At 45.1% G+C, this 23,729-nt stretch overlaps 1 protein-coding gene across 3 annotated transcripts in view; it reads right to left on the bottom strand.

The window, feature by feature from the left end:
* Positions 1 to 23,411, bottom strand: part of LOC135260747 (progressive ankylosis protein homolog B) — a 37,462-nt gene extending 14,051 nt beyond the window's left edge. Inside the window, exons 1-8 of one of the 3 annotated variants that reach the window (XM_064346253.1) lie at positions 22,647 to 23,411; positions 12,523 to 12,739; positions 11,568 to 11,686; positions 9,571 to 9,654; positions 8,433 to 8,603; positions 7,084 to 7,218; positions 4,080 to 4,172; positions 1,378 to 1,473 (exon numbers count right to left, since the gene is read on the bottom strand). In XM_064346253.1, coding sequence (XP_064202323.1) covers positions 1,378 to 1,473; positions 4,080 to 4,172; positions 7,084 to 7,218; positions 8,433 to 8,603; positions 9,571 to 9,654; positions 11,568 to 11,686; positions 12,523 to 12,739; positions 22,647 to 22,742 — 1,011 coding nt within the window. In that variant the 5' untranslated portion in view covers positions 22,743 to 23,411. The remainder of the gene's footprint in view (positions 1 to 1,377; positions 1,474 to 4,079; positions 4,173 to 7,083; positions 7,219 to 8,432; positions 8,604 to 9,570; positions 9,655 to 11,567; positions 11,687 to 12,522; positions 12,740 to 22,646) is intronic. The other 2 variants (XM_064346251.1, XM_064346252.1) reach the window with 2 other exon arrangements.
* Positions 23,412 to 23,729: the final 318 nt, after the last annotated feature.

Here is a 23,729-nt window from a genome sequence, read left to right as displayed (position 1 = left end):
ATCAAACACCAGTCAACGACGTTGGCCCGCCGGACCGATCCAAGGAGGGAAATAACGGCTATTTTAGCTCCGCCCAGCCAGATAAGAGGAGGGTCCTTATGACCGTGAGCACAAGAGGCTCGTCCTTCACTTCCTTCAACCCTTATCACTTCCTGCCTGGGCAGCAACGGAATGGCATTCACCCCTCACCCCGGGTCTGTACAGGAAGATAACAGAATAATGAAAGTGGTAAAGGGCCTACTTCCTATTTTTCCAGCAAAATAAGCTTCATTTTTGCCAAGGCAGATTTATAAATGTTTATGATTATGCATAAAAATGTATTTTAAAATGTTTCCCCCTCACCTCAGAAGCACCTGAATGTTTTTCTGAGATATCATGAATCCCTTTTGGTAAACAAATGTTTTTCAACATAGCTGGGAGTTTATTTATTATTCATGACATTTTAAATCACTTGCCCAAGGCTCATTTAGCCCAAAGCCGCAACACCAACTGAATCTTTCCTCTCACCCAGCTGAAATACCTCAGTGCAAAACCATCTACACAAAATTCTGGAAACCGCCAAATGAACAGAAATTCATGAAAATCGTGAAAAATCATGACTGGCAATCAGGCAATTCCTGAGATGAAAAAGGAGGCCTTAATCCTCACTAAAAGAGATACATCCATACTGCATGGATTTCGTCTCTCAGCCGTCTGGGGACTGATGGAATCTGAGTATCTGACCAAACGCGGCTGTGATAACGACTCGTGTGCCAGCCAAGACCGACAGTCTGTGAGCACAGAATATTTCCGCCACGCTGTTCCGCGCGACGGTGACTCAACTCGGCCAGCTGCCGGTGACTCAGGACCCGGTGCCCCGCTGTCTCTCCGACCGTGACTCACCGATTTTAACTTTCGCACAGGAAACATTTCCACAGTTTTTTTTTTTAAACAGCGATTTAGCTTGAGGCTGCATGTGAGCTTGTGCTTGCATGCAGGTCAAACATTCACCTAAGGCTGTCAATTGATCTGTTACAGAAGATAATGTAATGTACATGTAACGTCCTAACCTTTCAGTAATAAAGATAAATGCATCAATTTTTTATTTTTATGTAGGTTCTATTTGACCGGGAAAGACCCATTGAGTTAAACAGACTGTTTTATAAGGACGATCAGGCCAAGTCAGCACAATTAAATCATGTTCATTACAAAGAAAAAGTACGGAAATAACAAGCAACAAGCATGACTATTAAACAAATATACACTCATTAAAATAAACAGATACACATTGCTCTTCATACATACATATATACATGCATTTTTCCAGTGGACGTGGACACCTTGCTTGAGCGTAGCGTAGCAAAACCACATTAGAAAACGAAGGCGACGCCAGCTTACCGTGACGGAGAGAGCCAGACAGACGAACGTGAACTTCTTGATGTGCGTCTTGGTTACCGTGGTGCCAGTGTTTACCAGCTTATTACTGGGGTTCTGCTACCAAAAAGAGAGAGAGAGAGAAAATTTTAAAAAACGGAAAACAACATTGTTGGTGCGGAGGACAAATCGCATTACACTAAAAAGTTCCACACTCGCAAGCTTTTCGGTAAAGATCAGGCTAAATATATACTTAAGGATACTTCCCTCTTTGGTCAAATAGTATAAGAGGCTTAAATAAGACTTTTTTATTTCTTAGATGAGGATTAACTCAAGAGTAATGTTTAGTGAAAACAGACCCTTAAAATGTAACTAATATTTAATAGCTCATGAGCTTAGCATATAATTGTGTAATAAATGGAGCATTCATGATACATGCATTTGTTATTTTCACGAGACGTGGTCATTGTCTTGAGAATATCCTCAAACTGTATTTAAATTGCATTCAGTTTTACTCTCCGTGTTGCATGGTGCATAAAGCCACTTATTTTATAGTGTTATAACTACACTTTGGCTTATTTTGCTTATCCGGAAGAGGGAAGCTGTGACTATATACCTGCTAAAACCGATTATGTTTGACTCATCACCGCCACCACCATGAATCAAGACCCCGTGAACTACGAGTTTTCCGTTGGTGCCCGTCAGCCTGCCCCCCAACCTCCCCCGCACCCCCCTTGCCGGTAATTACAGCTAAGTAATAAAAAGTCATACTTCCTTTATATAATCCATAAAACTGCTCGGCAACAAGGCTGCCCATTAGCGAGGAGGCCTGCAGTGAACGCGCTCGTCTTTTAACCTTGCATGGAAGCGGAAATTTCCACACTGCGACGAGCACTGGAAAGAGCCTCGAAAGGAATCGCGCTGTGAGAACATGCGTTTGCAGGGCTTACCGGTGAACCACACGCAACACAATCGCTAATTTAACAAAATAAAAAACTGAGAAACACTGTGATTTTTGTGTTTGTGCTGTATGTGTAAAAATGCAGTCCAGCCGACCTCAGACCGGTGAAATGCAATTTCGGTACAATTTCTTTCGGCTGCGCTATAAATCAGTTGTATTTTTTCAACTGCATACAATCGAATAATTTAAACTACTTAACTGAACACACAGCTTTTCCGTGTGAACTTTTTTGGGTTAAACATGCTAAATAAGGGCCAGCTGGGTGGCTGAGTCGGTTAGAGCACCAATTTAGCATCTAAGTGCTCTCTAGTGACCCCCCCACTGGTCGATCGGGCAACAATAAGTCCACCTGTTAACCTGCGCTATGAAGCGTCTTGTTCCAGTTCGTCTCTGTGAGCCTGGCTTGCCTAGCTGCGGCGCGCTAAGAAGTGGTGCAGCAGAGAAAGTGCTTCAGAGGAGAGAACGTGCCTTCATGCAGTCTCCCGAATCGATAGCAGAGGTTCTCGCACTGAAAGCTGATATGTACGAGAAGATATTCCAAATTGGGGAGGAAAAAGGATAAATAAAATTCCTTAGATGCATATAGACAGGATTATGCCTACAAGTGTGTGTGTGTGTACATGTTTATAAATTATATATAATAATATCAAAATCAGTATCAGTATTCACATTTTAATCCATCATATTTTCTTCCTTTTTACATATTTAATTCATCTTTCAGTTCGAGCAAAGTTTATGAGGCCAAATAGCCCAGAGAGTGACGTCACAGTTTCATAACACAGTCACTCATTGACCGAACGTTATTCAGCAACCGAGCCGTCTGGCTTTCTGGGATGTTTCCAACGCTGGCGGCTGCCCAGCTCAACGGCAAAGCACTGGTCTCTGAGCATAAATCAGCGTCTTCTAATCACAGCGTTTAATAATGACGGTGGGGTTGAGCTATAAACATTATGGGTTGTCATGGTGTCATGGTGCAAGAGTAATCTCGGAAATCTTTCTTTTTTTGTGTCATCGTAGCGATGCATTATATACGAACAATTTGCTGCGCTGGCATAAAACACTTAATTCCAAGTGAGCCTGGTGACAGTGGATTGCAATATGCACAGTACAAAGGTATCAGGGTAAAACTTGAGCAAACATTTTGTAAGTGTTCACTTAGGAGCTCTATTACAAGAAAAATGCTGAAATTGGAAACAGTCAGAGTCAGTGATTTCAAACTATATTTAATCATATTGTAACATTGTTCGCTGAAAACAAAGATAAAACATACGGACGGGAGAGTTTACAGTATGCACATATAGCATGCTACTGCATTGTGATATGCATGCTATATCTAGCACGCTACTGTATTGAGAGCACAAGTACCAAACTCCCCTACAGTTTGTACGAAAGTAAAGCAAACTATTCTCATTGTAAAACGCTCCACAGAGACGCTCTAAGGAAATGGACAGAGAAGCCACACGTACAGAGACATCCTGACTGCACATCCGGCAGTTATTTAAGGCTTACTGAAGCTTAATTCCTGTTCACTGCCAGTTACAACCTGAACTGAGCTGAACATTGGTCCCGTGGCCATGCAGCTTTTGGAAGATGAGTTCACGACCCTACTGAGAGGCTGCACTGTGCCTGTGCTCAAGTCAAAGGTGGGACCTCTATACTCGCGTAGTCAGAGGGCCAAATTTAAGGACGCGAAACAGCACGAAGTCCGGCAGGCCGCTGCCGCCGCCGCCGCCAGTCCGCGGTCAGTGACATGGCGGTCGCTTACCTTGTCGAAGGCCGGGTAGACGGCCCGCAGCTCAGTCAGCCAGCCGTAGGGCATGTGACCCACTGGGTAGGTGGCGGTCAGGACCGCCACTGCCTGGAAACGCAAGAAGACAAAGGTCAAAGGTCAAACCGCAATGCAGTCAAAGGCCGAACCGCAATGCAGTCAAAGTTCAAACTGCAATGCAGTCAAACCGCACAGGGTACAGACGGAAACCCCCGTATTTTATGTGTGAACATTCTGTGTCAGTGAGTTCATATTTTGTGTCTGTCCTGCGCTGATAAGACGGCCCGACTCTGTCACGTGGCTCCTGATGTGCCCGACAGAGATCGCCAAGCAGGTACAGTACGGGCACACGAGGGTGCGGTTCCTTGGAATTGGGAAAATCTGATGAAGAGCCGTGTGGTATTAATACATTTTTGGCACTGGGGAGCACGCACGGTGTGCAGACTCTTTCTATTCAGTCCGCCGCTCTGTTTTGGAGCCCGTCCGAGTCTGACACGCGCTTCCTGTGATCTCTAACCAGCCTCTCTCGTCTTTTGCGTACGGCTAGCCGCTCCACTCCCTTTCTGGCTTCCAGGAGCCGTGAACAACGTGAGACCGAGCTGTCAGCTCCCCGCCCGTAATCGTCTCCGCGGTTTCGCGCCTGGCGAGCCGTTGTCGTGCCACCCCGAGGTCGCCCGTTCTGCGAAAGGTCGCTCGCGTGACGACGCCGCGTCGGTAGGGCAGGGGCGAGAGGGTTGACTGGCGGGGTGGAATGCAAGGGCACGTGGTGCGGAGCATGAAATCTGACCGCGGCATCTTTTTTTTTCCAAGAAAATAACCGCAGTTATGATAAGGGGGAAACCCCCGCTCTTACGTCATTCGCTGTCGTCACAAGGTGCGCTCTTGTGCTGAAGGTTGCGTTCGCTGCGATCCTTGTGATGCGCAGATAACCCGTGCTCATCAATTTTATGTGAAAGCATAAATCTATGATGTCTACCTACACGCCAGTCATTGAGCAAAAGAGAAAATAAAACTCAAAGCGTTTGCTGCTGTTGTTCTTGAATCTCAATTTTACAATGCAGTGACCATATATAAAAGGAATGATAAAGCTCGTTTAAACAGTGCTTTTCCGTATTCTAGTTCAGAGGCACTGCATCTGCTTCGTTGAAACGTGCGTGCTCATGGTTACCAGAAGACAATAATTCTGCGAAAGCAATCATACAGTGTAAATGAACGGGTACTGGCATGGTGCACAGGTTAAACACATACTGCACGTTACTGCAGAACTTGTTTACACTCGGCATATTTTGAAATTTTGAGCAGATACGATCTTGGGCGTATATATAAACACTGTAGAACGTGAGCACACTTCATCACCCTGATGGACTCTGCAGTTTGCAGTGACCACAGCCAACACAGAGCGCGTGCAATCCATACGCTACAGCAACAGCATAAACACCACAGCAATATAGCAACCATATACTAGGTCACTGTACCTATTACGAATAACACAATGACTTACATATGCTAACATGTTGACAAAATCATTTTTAGCAGTGCACCATGTATCACATTTAAATAGACACTGTGTCCATTCATAGCTCGAATGAATAAATACATTCATACCGTATATAACTCATAAAGGAAAGGGAGAACCACTGCTATGGGAGTTTATATCAGTCTGTTTTTTGGAATAGCTAAAACCAGTTACCCTTAATGTAAAAACATTTTATTCTTCACAGTATGAATTATTAAAATGAATGTACGATCATCCACATTCTAATATGCTTGATTCATTGTGATAATATAATTCTTCATTGTAAATGGAATCCTACAGGAGATTTTAGGGAGCTTTCAATGTGGCATCTGAAGCACAATAACCTTAGGCCAGCTCAGCAGGTCAGACACCACAGAAGAAGTGAAAACAGAGGTGCGTCGCCAGCGGCGCTTTCGAAGCCCATCGTCGACCTCCCCGACCCCTAAGTCATTACCCATGAGCAAGCGGGACACAAGCCGCATTCCTCCTGTCTCTTTCAAGCCAGGACACCCTGATAAACAGACACGCTGTGTGACCTCACGGGGCAACCCCCTGTCTGCTGCCCCCCCTCCCTTAATCATGCCCCACAGTTACACACCGGTCTGCCACATGAAATAAGACTATAATAGCTTTAAAATGAAATTGTTGTCAATTTCACTCTCTTTTTTTCCATTTACCTTCACTTATGTGTCTGTGAATACACTTTTACCATTTAATTTACCATTACTTGATGCTAGCGTTTTAGAAAAGTTACAAAAATAAAGTTTAGTTGCGAGAAAATTTTTAAAAGCATGGCACATTGAACCATTTCACTTCTGGCCCTAAACAAAGTAAAAGCTTTCATTGCCTGAAAGCAGTGGAAATGATCATCAAAGATCTGTGACAGGCTATCTTTGCCCAGTGATACATTGACAATTACAACTGAGAATTGAAATGATTTTTTGAAGGCACACCATTATAAAACAGGATGTTTTTGTTGGCCGTGTTAGCCATATAATTTAGCTTTGCAGGGCCCATTAAATTAGCCTTGCAGGACCAATTAAATTCGCCTCAAAGGTCCCATTTACATGGTTTACTGATCGGAATGTTCTGAGGAATTACAGTTTCCCAACCATTACCATTCAAAAAGTTTAAATGCTGCCAAATACTTGCTTTTACTCTGAACTCAAAACATACACAACTCAAAACATATATGCTCAGCTATAGGACCCTGAGTCAATCACTGCTCCTGAAATCTATCAAACGTGTATTTGCAAAAGGTGGTATTTGCAATAAATAGCAGTAAAAGGTCACGGGTAACCATAAAATCATATCACAGACCATAACACCGTAAGCTAATTAGCGGCAATATGTACACAGTCACATGACACCAAGAAAAAAAGACCTGCAGTAAAATTCTCATTCAAGTGGGGGGAAAAAAAAAAGGGGGGGGGGGAGGCGAATTTGGCGACGGCGCTACGCGGGGAGGGGGGGGGGGGCGCGTACCTCTGTGGCTGCAGCGCTGCCCTTCAGGTCGCGGGACACGAAGAGGTTGACGATGGGCCGGCTGATGCGCTGGGTGGCCAGGATGAGGGCCAGGGGCCACCAGAAGCCCAGCATCTTCCGGATGGTGGCGTCGCCCTGGGGAGACACAGGAGACACGGGAGACGTGATCGGCGTGGAGACAGCTGGCAGCTGGCGTTCCTTCCGCTCCGGCGACCGTCGAACACCGAGAGGAAACATCCTGACAATTACCTTGAGCAAACACGCCGTCGTTCAGCCCGACATCGTGCGCCCAAATCACGAGAACGAAGTCGGAAAATGAGCGCTGCGACTTTGGGAAGATCCGATTTTAAAAAGCTCATAAGGCTAGCGTACTGTTCCTTATTCGCATTGTACGTCGTAATCTTGCGACAAGCTCAGCGCACGCATGCGCGCCAGAGTGAGAGGGTATAAATGTGGGCATGGGCATGTGCCAGTGGCAGGTAATTTAGAGTCATTCTGCGCTGAAATTTTCAACTTCAAACGCTTCCACAGCACCACTCCACCAGCCACCGCAAAGCCTGGAGAACTTTCATTATGCACCGAATCCACAGAGAGATTCTTTAGTGCTAAGCTCTTTATATCTGTAGGCTGCCTCAAATTACCCGTTATGATTTTCCTGTTCTCTTCTTGACATTGAAAGTAAGACTGCCCTGAGATCTCTACTCAGTCTAACCATCATGCACCTGGCACTTAACTTTTAACCTGAGTGACAAATGTAACCAATTTCATTTTGTTATTTTTTAAATTTTCTTACTAAAAAGTAAAATGTTCAGTGTTAAATCAACGTGTATTTGACTCATATTCACACTGTTAGAGTTGAATTAACACGGTGCAGGAACTACAAATAACACTCACACTTTTGAGTGTATTGCATAGAGTGGTAATGAAATGATACCTTTGACCCACAAGATCATCACAAACAATAACCAGATCCACGCACCACACCTTTTATGTGTATTGGCATTGTTGAAACCACGCAATACTACAAGTACTTTTATAATGCTTCAGGTGTAGTTATTTGCTGGAGGCGATCGAATCCTAAGTGGTTGATGTTAAATCCAAAATGCTGTGGAGTCCACCACCAACCCCCCCCCCCCCCCCACACATATCCATGTACACACACAAACATCCACTTCAACCTCGGGAATGCTGTAAATGCTGTAGTTTCCCAGGCATTATCCACACAGCACTTATCCTCAGCACTTTGTCTAGCCCTAATACCCATCAGCCACCACTCTCACCGTGCACCCCCGCACACTAACGGGGCCCGCGCACGCCCCCCCAGCGAGCGCACGGACCCGCGGACCTACCCCCACTTCGGGCCCGCTGGAATCGGGGATGCTGTCGTGGATGTTCCGGTAGTACCCCAGCCCCACGATGGTGAAGCGCACCAGGGCGCCCATGTACAGCGACAGGATGGGGATCAGCAGCGGCTCCAGGCACTCCAGGCGACTGTGGAGCAGGATGGCCACGAACACGATCTGCCCCGGCGAGAGAGAGAGAGAGAGGGAGAGAGAGAGAGAGAGAGAGAGCGAGAGAGAGCGAGAGAGAGAGAGAGGGAGAGAGGGAGAGAGAGAGAAGAAGAAGAGGGAGAGAGAGAGAAAGAGAGAGAGAGGGAGAGCGAGAGAGGAAGAGAGAGTCAGTTACAGGACCGCCGCCTCTCCTTAAGAGTCCGGCCTCCTTAGGCGGCCCCCCTACGGTTCTCCAGCGTCTCAGAACAGGCTGTTGACTCCACGGTAGCGGCGAATGACATCACCGAAGCCCTGATTAACAGACGCCCAGATGTTGCGGAGCTCCCGGGAGGCCGACAGGGCACGTGTGAAACAATGACGGCGGAATTCATTATTTAAATCAATGCGAAACGTATCAATAATTCACGCTTAAACAGGCTCGAGCTTTCGGCAATCTATAAGGAGACATACGGCAAACGCAGCGCGCGTTCACGACGCAGCAGTGCGTCGATATTTCACCTTGATGAACGACTGGCCTCGTGAAAGCAGAAGAAAACAAAAACATAAATAATAACTAAAATATTATTTGAATGTCACCTTGGGCCGTTCTCTGGAAAATAACATACAGCCTGCCGTACCACTAGAGCTGAACTTTTACATTTAAATCACCTTGAAATGAACCTCCAGCTCTCTGGGGAAAAGGCCAGAAGACCAGTATCAGTAAAAACAAACCGCGGGGGGGGGTTTTACAGCTCGATTGCAGAGCAGGCTAAACAAACGGGCTTGAGAAAGCTTAAATGCGTGGGAATTCTGAGGGCTTCCTCTGGTAAAGGCGCTCCTCAACAAATGCGGTCTCTGACCGTTTCCGCTTTTTGTTTACATTCAAAATGTGAAATGTCCAACCTGCTGAACACATTATGCGGTAATCCCATATGGCTATGAAGCTGTCACACCCCCTTAAGCACATTAAGGTGGAATAGAGGCTGACCGTGCTTACCTGAGCTATGACATCAGATATAGATGCACAACCAACAAGGAAGCTGTGCTTGTGTTTCAGGAGGATGCCAGCATGCGTCCAGGCCTGGAAAAAAAAGCAGCCAAGCACGCGGTTAGCAGTTAGCAACGCAAACACAGGAACAACAGCACTGAAAACCCTGGAAACTAGGGAACGCCACCCCTCCCCCATTTCCAGGTTGAACTTTAATTACATACCCGCACCAAATTTTGGGGTAAATAAAATGACTCAACCGTGTGCTCAGGGAACACTGTACTTTACTGTTTGGAGAACAGCCCGTGTTATTGTGGACACCCAAAACACAACACCGCTCTTTACAGGCCGCAAACAGGCGTAATGAATATTCTCCCGTGAAAAAAAAATCCTCGGATATAATAACACGGGTCTAGACCACAACGGTCTCCAGAAAACGCTCTGCAGCTGAACCCCATTGCCCCCCCAACCCCAACTCCACCATGTATTCACAGTCCATTAAAGCCCAAACTATTGCTCTGTAAACAGGATTTCACAGCCACTTCCCTGTATATCGCGTCTCTGTCCCATTGCCTACAGTCTTCACTCCTTCACTCAGAACCTACTTATTTTAACCCTCTGGCTCACCTCACTGTGTAGTATGAGAAAAATAATTTCATCCCTCCAATTATCTGTCCGTCAAAAAGCACAATCCCAGTGCGGTTAGCGATTTACAGAACATCGTTGGTTGTTAGCATTTTGAAATACATGGACCTCCGTTCTTCAGCAGCAGATTTATGGTTATGGATTATCAGGACATTCTGGAGCTCATTCCATCCCTGGATCTCCAGACCAACAGGAAAGGCATTGATTGCCATTAAACCTTAAGCCCATACATGTCCGCATCCTGAAATAAGTGCATTCGGAACAATTATGTCTTACAGTCGAATGGCAGTTGTGTTGCTAGGCAACACTGCGACAAGTATTCCGCAAGGGTTCTCGACTGCAAATCGAGATATCACATGAAAGCGGTGTTATGTTTTGGAATGCTGACACATCCTCTTTTATTTTTGTTTTTACCTGCACAAAAACACTACCATGAAAGACTGCTAAAAGCATAAATGTTGCCTCGAGCCTGTCAGGTTTTACTTCCAGCCCAAGGGATAGACACGAAATCTGTGTCCTTCACACTGCATCAGAAATAACGCTAACATGTATGTGTTCGCGAAAATACGAACGTCAGAATGATCACGTTAATCTGTCATTTTAATAAGCATTAGCACCTATAACTGATATATTCATAAAATCTTCCAGTCACAAACAATGGTCTTCATAAATAAACAGCACATGGCAACCAGTGAACACACAGGCCATGAATCAGTTAGCTATAGGAGTGAATCCTTTGATAAATTATTCGTCAAACTCGACTCTAACGGTTTTCCAGCAAGTATCTACTAAGTCACAGCAAGAGCCTGAAGTAGATGTGTACCCTGAGGAAATAGAGCAGAAATGGGTCTGTCCAAGCCAGACTGCAATCCGGTTAATGTGTAACACCGTTTCGGTCTAAGAGTGAGAGTGACATCATAATAGCTGGTCTCTGTTCACATGCCCTCTGCTCCAGCCCATCTGCTGGAAATCGGTACATCTCTGACATGATCAAATCACAACCCTCACCCAGTTACCAAGGCCCTGGCCCTAGCAACGGACTTCCCGTTTGACTACGGCCGACAGTCGCACAGAACGCACAGCGTGAGACCAGTTTGGGCAGTCTGGACTGAAGGCTCTAACTGATCCACACGCCACAGAAGAGAGCGTGTGCATATGGGCAGGGATTAAAACGAGCAGAGAAATTAAATTTTGAGAGCACGCGTGTGTCGGGGATTAAGAGCTCTCTTTCTAGGTCAAGCACTGGCATCCATTTCGACTCCCTCTTTATCAGCCGCGAGGACGAGCGGTCTCTCCCCGACAGAATTTTTGGGGCTTAGCGGACGAGGACAGGGTAGCCGGCGCCAAAAAAAGACACTCACCATCGCATCCAGCAACGGGAACGCGGCCAAATAGAGGAAGGCCTTCCTGGTCTTGCTGCCCACCGAATCGTCCACGTGGTGCAGCTTGTTGATGATGTAGTATCCCAGATCGGTGTACGCTGAGAGAGAGAGGGAGGGAGAGAGAGAGAGAGAGAGAGAGAGAGAGAGAGACAGAGAGAGAGACAGAGAGAGAGAGAGGCGGGCTCTGGTTTCAAATGGGGCCAGGGTAGAGCAGGACATTACCCGACAGGGAAACTCATTAAATTATTGAAGAAGGGAGCGAATGCAGTGAGCTGCGCCCCGAGTTCGGTTCCCTGCTTCTTGCTTTGCGCCAAACAGCAGAAAGCGGAGTGGAACAGAATGTCATAGCTGCTGTGTCTCTTGCAGAAAACTGTTGACTGTGATTTCACTGCTTTCAGGAACAGGCTGTGTCCCTCTATCAAGGAGCCATGGAACAGGTCCCAGATATAAACAGCGTGGATTTATGAGCGTTTGAAATGAAGGGAACACAAGGGTCCGTATAGCCCAAGCTGGGGGTATGAGGGAAAATTATAGCCCTGCACACACCTGGTCTCATCAGTATACGTGTTTTTTTTTTTTGTTTTTTGAAAGAGCACTTTCTTATCATCATTGCCAATGGCCAAACTGTAGCTAATCCAATATGTGCATCATAACAAAAACTATAGCTGCTAACTTACTGAATCAAGTGCATTTTGTGCGCATTTTTTATATATTATGAAGAAGGTGATGTCATCAGCGTATGTCAGAATCACAGGGAAGTAATTCCAAGCACTGTTACACCCACACTCTCCATTATTTACCCGCCCCTGCTCTACTGTTTCTGAGCCCAAACCGATCGTGCCACACGGCTAAAAATGATGTCATTCATCTGAGTCAGAGCACCAGACAAGGTTCCGCCCCAGGAGGAGGGGGGGGGGGCGGGGCCGAGACTCACCAATGAGGGTGTGGAAGATGATGGCCACAGTCCCCGCGGCGACCATGCAGAGGACGGCCTTGGTGCGGTCCCGCTTGCTGTTCACGAACACCAGGCCCACGTTCTTGAAGTCGCTCATGGGCCCGGTGAAGAACTTCATCAGGGAGTAGGCCAGCCCGTAGCTGGCCAGCATTTCGACCGCATCCTCCTTAACCGCTGCGATTCCTCTGTTAAGGGCCTGAGGAAGAGGAGGAGGAGGAGGAGGATGGGGAGGAAGAGGAGCTGTCAGCAGGGAAGAGCTGGAAGAGCGCACCGAGTGGCACTCTTTAACGAGGGAAACTCACAATAACACGCAATCATGTCATTATTTATATTATGTATTTAAGTAAAACAAACACTTCGCTTCCAAGTTTAATTGAAGTAATTACAGAATTTCCAAAGACATCAGGCAAAATGAATAAAGTAAAAACTGAAATTATGGCAGTTGATAAAAACATACAGTATTGATACAGTGTTAGATACTATATAGCTTTTAGGTAAACTAAGCATTAAGTACAGTTTAGTGGTAGGAATAGACCAGCAGTGTTAGGCTGAATGGCCTGTCTCGTCTTACGTTATCTTATGTTATGTTATGTTATGTTATGTATCGCAGAGAGCCTTAAAGATGTTAAGTGGTAAACTAAGAGTATTAAAAATCTTGGATGCCATATTAGCGTGGACAAACCACAGCAATACAAAGATAATTTTATTTAGTTAGTTAGTTAGTTAGTTAGTTCTGTGTGGAGTTTGCATGTTCTCCCCACGTCCGCGTGGGTTTCCACCGGGTACTCCGGCTTCCTCCCACAGTCCAAAGACATGCAGGTAGGTGTTTCCTTATGTTAATCACACGAACAGGATTGTGCCTAAAATTTGCAAACAGTCATCATTCATCATCTCATGCACCCGGGATATGCACAAAAACAAAGGTATGCACACGTGTCATGAATCCCATGGGATTTTTCATAGGGATTTTTCATTTTTAAGAACAAAAGTAAGAATAATTTAAGAAAGGTTTTGTGAATGAGGCCCAACGTTCCCATAATGTCCATACTTTCAGACACAGTCTAACAACGACCTTTCAGAACAACAATACTTTAAATGTTACTTTTATATAGCTTTTCATTTGCTTCCATTTTATTATTGCTATCACGGCAAATCACTTGTATCTGTATATCAACAAAAAAAAAAAAAATTACTTCCTTGGTGAAATCTAATGATGAATCTCAGACAGTGACACGGTTCTCGACTGCTGATCATAGGGGCAGAACCCACTGACCCGGGCGCCCGTGTTTCCTCATGCCTTCTCGGAAACCCACTAAGTCTCAAAACACCGATAATGTTCGCTAGAGACGCTGAAGTGTCCCGCTCAACTCCCACAAGACCGGGTATTGCAAATATGCAGCCCTCCTTTCGGCAAGACGAGACTAGTTCTGAAAGGACAACAACATCACACTCCATTTGACCTCTCTGGGAGCCTGATCACATATTACACTCCAAGGACCTTGGAAGGCTTGTGTACACATTACATAATGTTATGGCTGTAAGGCATTTCTTGTAATTTCATAAGACTACTGGACTGAATTATTTTATAATGTGAATGAACGTTTGTGAGGGAAAAACCCGTGTTTGTGTCAGGGTCATTCTCCATTGTTCTTTAAAGGTCACCAAAGCCAATCTCTGCAGTCTTATTAAACTTACATTACCCTCGTTTTAAAATCTTATCCAGTAGTCAAGAAACCTGACGACATGTTCTGCTAACCTGATAGCTTGCGCAGTAAACTCGACAACATTGCAGGAATGACCCAAAGTGCTAAAAATGAAGGCTTGAGGTTAGGGAGACTTGATGGATATATAATGGTGGGTCCTCAGTCAGCGTTGGAAGACGCAAAATCTCTCGCAAAACGTCTCTGCTGTCCTCATCACCACGGGAAACTGATCTCACACACGTCTGCCATGTGCTTACTAAGACATCCCTCATTCAGTTCCCTTAGGTCGTATTTAAACATTATCTTTATGTAGGCCTAATTGAATTAATGAACTACCCAGAATGATGACTCATTGTGCATGTGCATGCAGAGAGAAAAATAGCAGCCATGACGGATACTAAACAGCCATAATAACAGTAATGGTTTTAAAAAAATTTGAAAAATTAAAAAAACAGTAGAGCAAAATGAAATTACACAACTGTAAAACCCTGCCCCCGTTCTGCCAGCCTGCCATCCACTAAGGCTGTTTTTACATCTGTGAGCCAAATGACACTGGTCTTCTGCAAGTAGGTCACTATATATAGGCTATACTGTGTATCCAAACAAGTAAAAAAAAAAAAAATAATTAAAAACAGCAGCAGACCCCGTTTTACAAGCTGCTGGCATCCTGCCTCATTTCCGCACAGCGCACACGTCCTCTCCTCGTGCAAGTCGGTGATGTACGCTGTCTGTGTCACTCAAGACCACGAAAGCCACAGCTCTGCCTTCACTCCACGTCCTCTCCGACGTTCCCTTTCATCGCTGAGACTGGTACTGTTTGACTCGTATTGAGATTCTTATTATTGTAGCTGACAGTTTACATTCCCTGCTCTGCCGGGAGACGGATGAGCCCGTGGAATCTACGGTCGGCCGGTGAAGTATGATGAATGCTGTCACCCAGGCACAACCTATGGTGTTTAGGCGTTCTGAGCGATCTCCTTAATACAAAACGATCCACACTGTATTACGTAGGCTTTGAAAAATAGGAAAGGTTCTGACCCTGGTTACTTTTATGAACTGTCAGAACAGCAGATTTGTAATATCCCTTTAATCATAAAAGACTCATCGCCATTGTCTAAAATATGATTCAAGCTAGCCCGGATTCATCATTTACACATTACCCTCTAATTAACGATGATCAGAGCTAGCTTGAATAAAATTTAGACAAAGGCGGGAGCCTTTCATGATGAAAGAGGAATCGCCAACGTGCTGCGCTGACAGTTCATGAAAGTAACTACATTCAGCTTTACCCATTACCATCTAATTAACAATGCCCTCCATTTTGTTTCATACATTATTCCTTGTGCTTGGATTACCTATAGAGGAGCATACTGGAAATCTGCATCAAACTGGCGCACAGGCGAGGCTCTGAGGTGACTGAGAGCCCACAGCTTCTGTCACTGCACGTTTTTTTTAAAGAAGAAGACATCATCGATGTGACCGGGGCTCGGTAATCCCACCATCTCTGGCCCTGGCACCGTCAACGCCCAGAGGAGTGTCCGTGGCCTTCCTAGCACGGGCGACGGCGACACAGACCGGAGTCAGTAATCGCCCCCCTTTTTTGCCACCTCTCCGAACCGCACGAGCAGCGTCCCCCCGCAGCAGGAGAGAGAACGGAGCTATTAATAGCCTCCACCTGCCCGTTGCGTAAGCGTAATCCTATTTCCCGAGCATCGCACTCACCCACATAATTACGCAAAGTCTCTCCTGCCACACCACAGCTCCTATAATAATGTGAGGGGCCCAAAGAGTGGTGGTGTTGTTTCTGGGAGGGGGGGGGTGGGGGGGTTATGGTGTGCGTGCCAATTGTGCAGGAAAGGGATGAAATGATGGGTGGAGTCAGATATTTGGGCTGGCATAATGAAGGGTGGGGTCAGAGATGAGGAGACAGAGGACCTGGGATGCGGGAGCAGCAGGAGTGGCGATGGAGGAGCTTAGGGAGAGAGGGGTTATTTATAGGGACTCAGGGGGGGTGAGGGGGTGGAGGGGGAGGCTGTCTGAGGCTCCGGCTCCGAGGGAGAGCCCATTCGCAGCAGCAGGAGAAGGAGCGGGGGGGGGGAGTTTAAAGATCCGCATTGGCACAAAGAAATCAATTCTTCTAAACTTGAATGGAGGGCTGAACACACCTGGGTGTGCGTCGCAGTAGACGTCGCAATGGTAGCTGCGCGCCTCTCCATTATTATTTATGAATTAAATCCGGCCGGACTCTGCTTTTATGACCGAGTGCCAAAGATAATGTGATACAGAGCAGCTCTGTATGGAAGGTACTGTGCTAGGAGGCCTTGCTACTTCGTCTCCTTTAGTCTTCCCAGAGGACTTCGCCACTAGGACAGCGTTCAATCTGAAACAGCATAGTACCGCCCGTACCTGAACCCCATACGGCTCACACAGACCTCAGGATTAGGCCTACATCCTTATGATCACAAACCCTCTGCAGCTGGTGTTTGTGGTTGGTCTTCACTTCTTACCATCACACTTAAAGGTGCAGTATGTAATTTTGTCGAAAAAGAACACTTTTGTTCACGTTCGGCTCAATTTCCTTCATGGGTGGGTAAAAGGTCTAAGAAAGGCTCCAAAATCAGCCACCGCACCCGAATCTTAACAACCAATCAGGACAGTTGTATGCCCTGCTTCCTGTTGCACGTTCACGGCGCTAGCAGAGCTAACAGAGCGGGCGGGGCTAAGGCTAGGGCCACATACTGCACCTTCAATTGTTTACGATTATCACATGATCAGTTCTTGTTCATTTTCACACGACTGTTCCTTTAGGTTATTGCCTGCAGACTTACATACTGCACCTTTAGGGAAGTGGGACTGATTCAGTTGCTTACAAAACCTTGCGGCTTTCATCGACCGCATTACGCAATGTAAAATTGCAAGCAACTGATGAAAAAAGTGATAATTAACATAAATGTGGACAAAAACAAACTGAGAAGTGGAACAACTTAATTGGCTCCCAAACCATTCCTACCACTGAGCACTCGAAATACTCTAGGATAGTTATAGTGTGCTTTATGGTCCTGTATGGATGTTAGCAATATGTATCTGATTTAGCTTATAAGTCCAGGTTGGTTTACATTAGCTTATACTTACTGTCTCACATAACTCAGGTGGATGCACTTATTTTGTTTTACATTTGTAAGTTGCTCGAGAAAAGAGCATGCTAAATGAATTTAGCCTAATTCAATTTAAAGGAATGCAATATAACGTAATGAATTGGCTCCCTTGCCTTCCAGATCAGCCCCTGGAACCAATTTACATCTCGGAAACCTGAAAGGCCTTTATTCACGAGAGCCACAATCTTCTGCTGTACGCTGCAGGCTTCTTCAAGCGGTCCCCTAAACAATATGTCCACACACAAAAGACCACAGATCTTGTTGCTGCTTGTCCCGAAGGAAAAAAAAAAGAAAAAATGTGAGGTGAGCACAAGCAGACGACAGAGTCTCCAGGAAACTTTTGAGCCCCTGAAACAAAATGGATGCCGGGTGGGCCCCCGTCAACCTATCAAGCCTATGGAGTTTCCGACCTGCATTTTCTTTTCTTTTTTTTGCCATTTTCTCCCCAGTTTTATTCGTTATACCAATTCCCCTGTGTGTATCATGATCCTGGTCGATGCGCTATCGTCTGTCGGTCTGGGGAGGGTGTAGACTACCACAACCCCTCCCCGCTGAACCTGACCGACCTGTAGGAGTCGCTAATGCAACGATCAGGACTCATGCCCTCACCGGCATCCCATCCGCAAACATTGCTAATTGTGCTTGTAGGAATGTCTGACCAAGCCGGAAGTACCCGCTGCCGGGGATTGAACCCGGGTCTCTGCGGCGGTAGGCGAGTGCTTACACCTCTACGCTACCCAGACGGCCCCTTTATTTTTGAAAGCGTTCTCGATATCCTCCATTTTCCAACCGCTTGAAGAAGGCCGCGATCAACAGGGCATCAGCAGGCTGGGGGGAGAAGGAAGTCTGCAGCTCCCGGGCTGTGCAGAACATGAGTCCATGATGCATCACAGCTGCCAAACAGCCAGTCACGTAGAACTAGGCCAAAGGTGAAATTTGAGGGAAAACACGGGCTATTCACAGAGATGGAAAATACCTGTGATTCCGTACCGCTGCTTTATGGGGTCTGTGTCTTGATGGGACCAGCGTGAGAGCTCGTTAGTGGGTAAAAAACAGAAGCGGCCAATGGAAAATCACTCCTGCCCATCTGTTCTTGACGCGACGGCAAGCGAGTTCACGTTCGGCTCTGCACGTACCACCCAAATTAAAGCAGACGTGCCGTGTGCAGTTTTCACATTTAAGTTTGATTTAGATTCGTTAAAACGGGAGTTAGATTAAATCATCTGCGGGTCCCTCGCTGAACTTTTACTCTGCGTCGTTTAGGAGACGCTAATGGAATTAGCAGCGAGGCCCACAGAACTAGCTAACGGCTAATTCTCTCCGAGTTAGCACAGCTTAAAGCCTCCAATTGCAATTAAGATGCGGCTCTAGAAATCAATAACCTCTCAGAGTTCACCAGACCGGACACGAGAATTTCAGATTCGGAGAAATAAATTGCATCGTGTGCGACGGTAAGGACGATAACAGCTGTGTACTGTACGTGAGACTTCATTATTCGTACCTAGCGCAAATGCTAGAAGCAGCTAGCACTGGAAAGGAACACGGATCACTGTGATCCACGTGGGCTAATCCAAGCATTTTTTAAAAAAAACTGCGCTGAATCATGGGGACAGCCTGAAAGCCCGGCGCCTAGAGAAATGGCTCTTTCAGGGGTGAGGTGAAGGGCAATTAAAAACCATTTTGGGCAAATTTAGATCGCGGTTACGTCAACATGCGCCTCTGCCTCTCTTTATCTGCAATTTGGCACGCTTCACCAAATTCTGTCACCGGTTTCCTCTCCTCCATTTTTGTGTTTTATTGGAACTGCCCAGTGTAAATATATAAATGTAATTGCTGCAGGGCTAGCAAATTAGCCTCTGTGGCATATTTATGTAGGTGAACATCCCATTGCAGAGGCAGGGCGTTTAGGCAGTGGGCATCACAGTTTGGTGAAAATTAGGATGGAGAGCTATTCTTGCCAGCTAATTCTCCTACCCTTTCCTAGTCAGAACAGTGGGGAGACATTTGCAATATCCAAGAAATATAAACACTGAAAGACACATCAAAACAATTCCATCAATCACTATTTGCCCATCTAAGGATCCAAAGTAGTATTTAGTGGGGGGGGACCCACAGTTCCTGAGAGAAAATGGCATCTGGTGCCACCAATTTCTCATTTCACAGGTTGAGCAATCACCCGCTGTTCTGTCCACATCTACGCGGAATGTCACAATCTTCATTTGAGTCTGCTGCATTCTGGGTAATTGTTTTCCTTCATGACAACATTATAGCACGCCACAAAGAGAAGCAGGGCCTCTGTTTGTTTAAATTACATTTGCAAATGTTAAAGTCACAGCTGTGCTTCAATTCGACACACCAGAGACCATAGTGTTTGGATTATAATATTGGAGAAAATACAGGCTAACCCACAGAATTCACCTTGAATTCAGCAAAAATACAATAATCATTTTGTTTATTCCACCAAGGCTGACTAAAAATTGATTTTGGAGATGATATACAACTCATCTCAAATATAATGACTTAGGCATATGTATTTGCATATATATAATTTACTTTGAATGTTATTCTCGTTTTGTCTCATAATGTATTTATTTTTCTTCTTTCCCAAAACCTGTGTAGTTTAACTGGTGTCAGTATTCCATTTCTTGAAGTACGGTTTCTTGAAACCAATCAAGACGTTGGTTGGCAGTATATTTATTATGTTATGTTATGTTTTCAGACTAGGACTTTTTAAACTAAATGTGTAACACTGCACGCTAGCTTCCTCTGTGTAGCTGCCACATAGGGAAAAACATTAACTGGAACCAGTTTCAATTCAATGTACCACATGTCTCAATAGTTATATCCCATGTACACACTCTTACAGTTAAGTCAGATATATGCAATGTGTAAACTTACAGTTCTGTCAGGTATACACAACGTAAATGGATTGCATTTATATAGCGATTTTATCCAGAGCGCTTTACAATTGATGCCTCTCATTCACCCATTTACACACACCAACGGTGAAAGGCTGCCATGCAAGGTACCAATCAGCTCGTTGAGAGCAATTAGGGGTTAGGTGTCTTGCTCAGGGACACTTCGACACTCCCAGGGCGGGGGATCGAACCGGCAACCCTCCGACGACCAGACAACCGCTCTTACCTCCTGAAGAAGGATCAGACTACATGCTCAACCAATGAAATTCGCCAAAACAAACAGAACATCCACCCTAAGAGTCTAATGATGCTGCAGTATTCTAGTTACGTTGTGCTGAGTATTCCTATTTTCCCTAGAGAGCTTTCAGCCGAAATATGGGTTAAAGTAAAAGCATTGGAAAGCTTCCATTTGTCTTGTTTTTATGATTAAAAACAAGAAGTCCCGGTCGCCATATTCCCAAATTGTTTTTCTGTATTTCAATGCGAGCCACGGCTATTCTGAGAGCTAAAATTATAGTGTGAAAAAAAAAAAAACCTATGAACAAAGCCACAGGGTCTATTTTTCCATTCCAATCATATTTATGTGCATAATTCAAATATTGTAAGGTGCACAATGTGAGATATCATGTTACATAGATACAGACATACAAAAAATGTATTTTGAACCACTTAGCATCAGACAGCCAGGCTTGACTGTTCACAGGAACATAAACAGTCTGTATACTGTCATACATCTGCACGTGTGCAAACGATGTCTAATGGTTTCTGACGCTGCTACATGAATAGAAGAAGACGGAAGAGAATGGCCGTGTAGTCTAACAGTTTGGCAAATAGGCTTGCAGCTCCAAGATCGCTGGTTTAATTCCCGTGCTCTTCTGTTTTATCTGTCAGCTGTCTTTCTACATTTCAGCAGGTTGTTCAGCTAATATCCATCCGTACAAATGGACTGTATGCAACACAAATGTCACCTTGGATGAGACAAATGCCTCAAAATAAAAAAAGGGGTGACCTGGTTCTCGAAGGGGTAGGCTACTGAACCAGAGAGACTCAATGCTACAATCCTGTTAGAAAAACTGACTAGAACCAAATACTTTGCCACCCATCAGACAAATTCGACTTGAAGGGAACCTTTATAAACTAATATTCTGTGTCCGTGCAGACATCCCACATAGCAAAGCTCCCAGGCCTAATCCGGTTTTAGGCCTTCAGATCCATACAGTAAGCAAACATTTTTGAGCCATCACACAAAAATTAGGAAACAAATTTGAGAACTCCCCATAGGTTAAATAATTATATAATTATGCCAGAAATGAACCAGAATACTGCCAAATCTTCAGCTCCAACACTACCTCCCACACACTCCAAACCTGAATGCAAAAATAGACCAGGTCCAATCTTTCTTACAGACCCAGCTTTGGTGTTGCCATGGACAAGGATGGGTTCAGGCAAAACATTTTGTGCTATCATGGATCTGTCTTAAAAGCACAGTCTTATCTTATCGCTGAGTATTCTGAGATCATAAGCTATAGACCCCATCCCTGTGAAAATATAAAAACTGTTATGTGAAAAAAAATACTGTTTTACCACCAACACTTAGGTATTTTCATGGTGATTACATTTATGATTCTCACACTATTATTTTACACTAATTATTATTGTTACCACAGCCAATGCCATCTTATCGTCTATGGGATACCAGGGCGAAATGACCTTCCAATGAAAACAAACATTTATTTCCGCCCCGAAATGAGTGACAGATCTAAACAATGATGCCAGTGCGCAGTGGGGTCGACACACGGGTGAAAATCAGCCCATCCGAAAGTGCACAATCATCTCGCTCATATTCATTTCGCATTGTTCCATCCCTGAATACAACCCGACCTGTGTTAGTGGATGTTAAGCCAGCTGTTGACACGCGCACAGGTGATTAGGTCATGTTGTTTGTGTCACCGTGTTCAGATGCCCGTGCTTTCAATGGCTTCCCTGAGATTGCTTCTGTAATGGTACCCAGTCGATTCTGGCATTCTAAGTCATATTCAACGCAGCAATGCCAGCGACTGCTAGGTCGTGTTAGAAACGGATACGTCATAACGCAATGTAGCACAATCGGTGAAGATAACGGACAGAGGCGTATACTGCAAAATATGCATGGAGATATCAAGACGTTATTGTGAAATAACCTACAATAAGAAACAGTGCAGCGGAAACAAGGCGTATGACATAGCGAGGTATAAAGCTGCAATGCTCTTCATGTACACATTCCGTCGCGTCATTTTTTCGTGGTGACATGTTATTGAAACAGAACCACGATATAAAGCAATACTTGCCTGTTCCCCGAGGTCGATGGCTATGTTGGTGATAGCCAAAGGAACCAAAAATCGGATGAGAGGCCAGTAATGCGTGAGCGCCGGGAATTTCACCATAATATCGCCGGATTGACAGCACCGAAAACATCTGCTGCGCGGAACCGCTGGGGGGGAAAAAAGATAGCGACTAACAGTACCGCTGGTGTTCTCGGTGTTTTCTAGCAGAAATCCAAAAAGATCCGGTCCGTCCCAGCACTCCTACACAACAACAGCATCAAAAACAATGATGTACCGCAGAAAAAAAGAGGAGGGCCACCAGAAACTTCTGCTGACAGCCTCTCCATTGTTCGTCCATCAGTGGTGAGAAAAATAAATACATAAAATCTGACCGGCAGTACCAATATGATTTAGCTGCAAGGTCCCTCTTTCGAAAAATACATAACCAACCGGAGAAGCTATTTCGGGGTCAGCGATTTCAGTCCGTTCTGCTCGCTATTCTGTTGTTAACGGCTCCATGGCCAAGCAGCTCTACTTTAATCATCATCGCTTAACAACACGTGGGGGTCATTTTAAAACCACTCCTCTTGCCAACGTCATCGGCTGCGCTCAGGCAACGGTACCCAGGCATATAAAACGCAGCTAAGAGACAGTCGCACAACATATAGGCTAACGTAATCGACAACCAGGTTGCGCCGATTTATTTCTGTGAAAATGTCGTTATTCTTCGACTATCATTAACGGTGCTGCTCAAGTTCATTGCCTCGGCTTCATACTGCTACCGTTGCCTGCCTCGCGCATTCGGTCACATTGAACTGTTTTTGCCTGCCATCTGATTGACAGCAGTAAATATTCACTCCCACCTGACTACAAACAGTGGAATGACAGTTGTGTTTCCTGAGCTGTTCTTATTTTAGAGCTTTGACTTTAATAAGCGCAGGAGTACGTTATGCTGCAGATGATCACTGAAACAATATCTATTTATGCTTATCATCACTGTGTTCCCACATGGCATTCCGTCTTCTATTTTGAGGATCAACATAATAAAAATATTTTTTTGTGTCACAATAACAGTGTATACATAATATGTATATCACATTTTCAAAA

The sequence above is a fragment of the Anguilla rostrata genome, chromosome 8, assembly GCF_018555375.3.
Source record: "Anguilla rostrata isolate EN2019 chromosome 8, ASM1855537v3, whole genome shotgun sequence".
Classification (NCBI taxonomy): Eukaryota; Metazoa; Chordata; class Actinopteri; order Anguilliformes; family Anguillidae; genus Anguilla; species Anguilla rostrata.
Note: the sequence above shows the minus strand (reverse complement) of the source record. Positions and strands in the feature narration are given on the sequence as shown.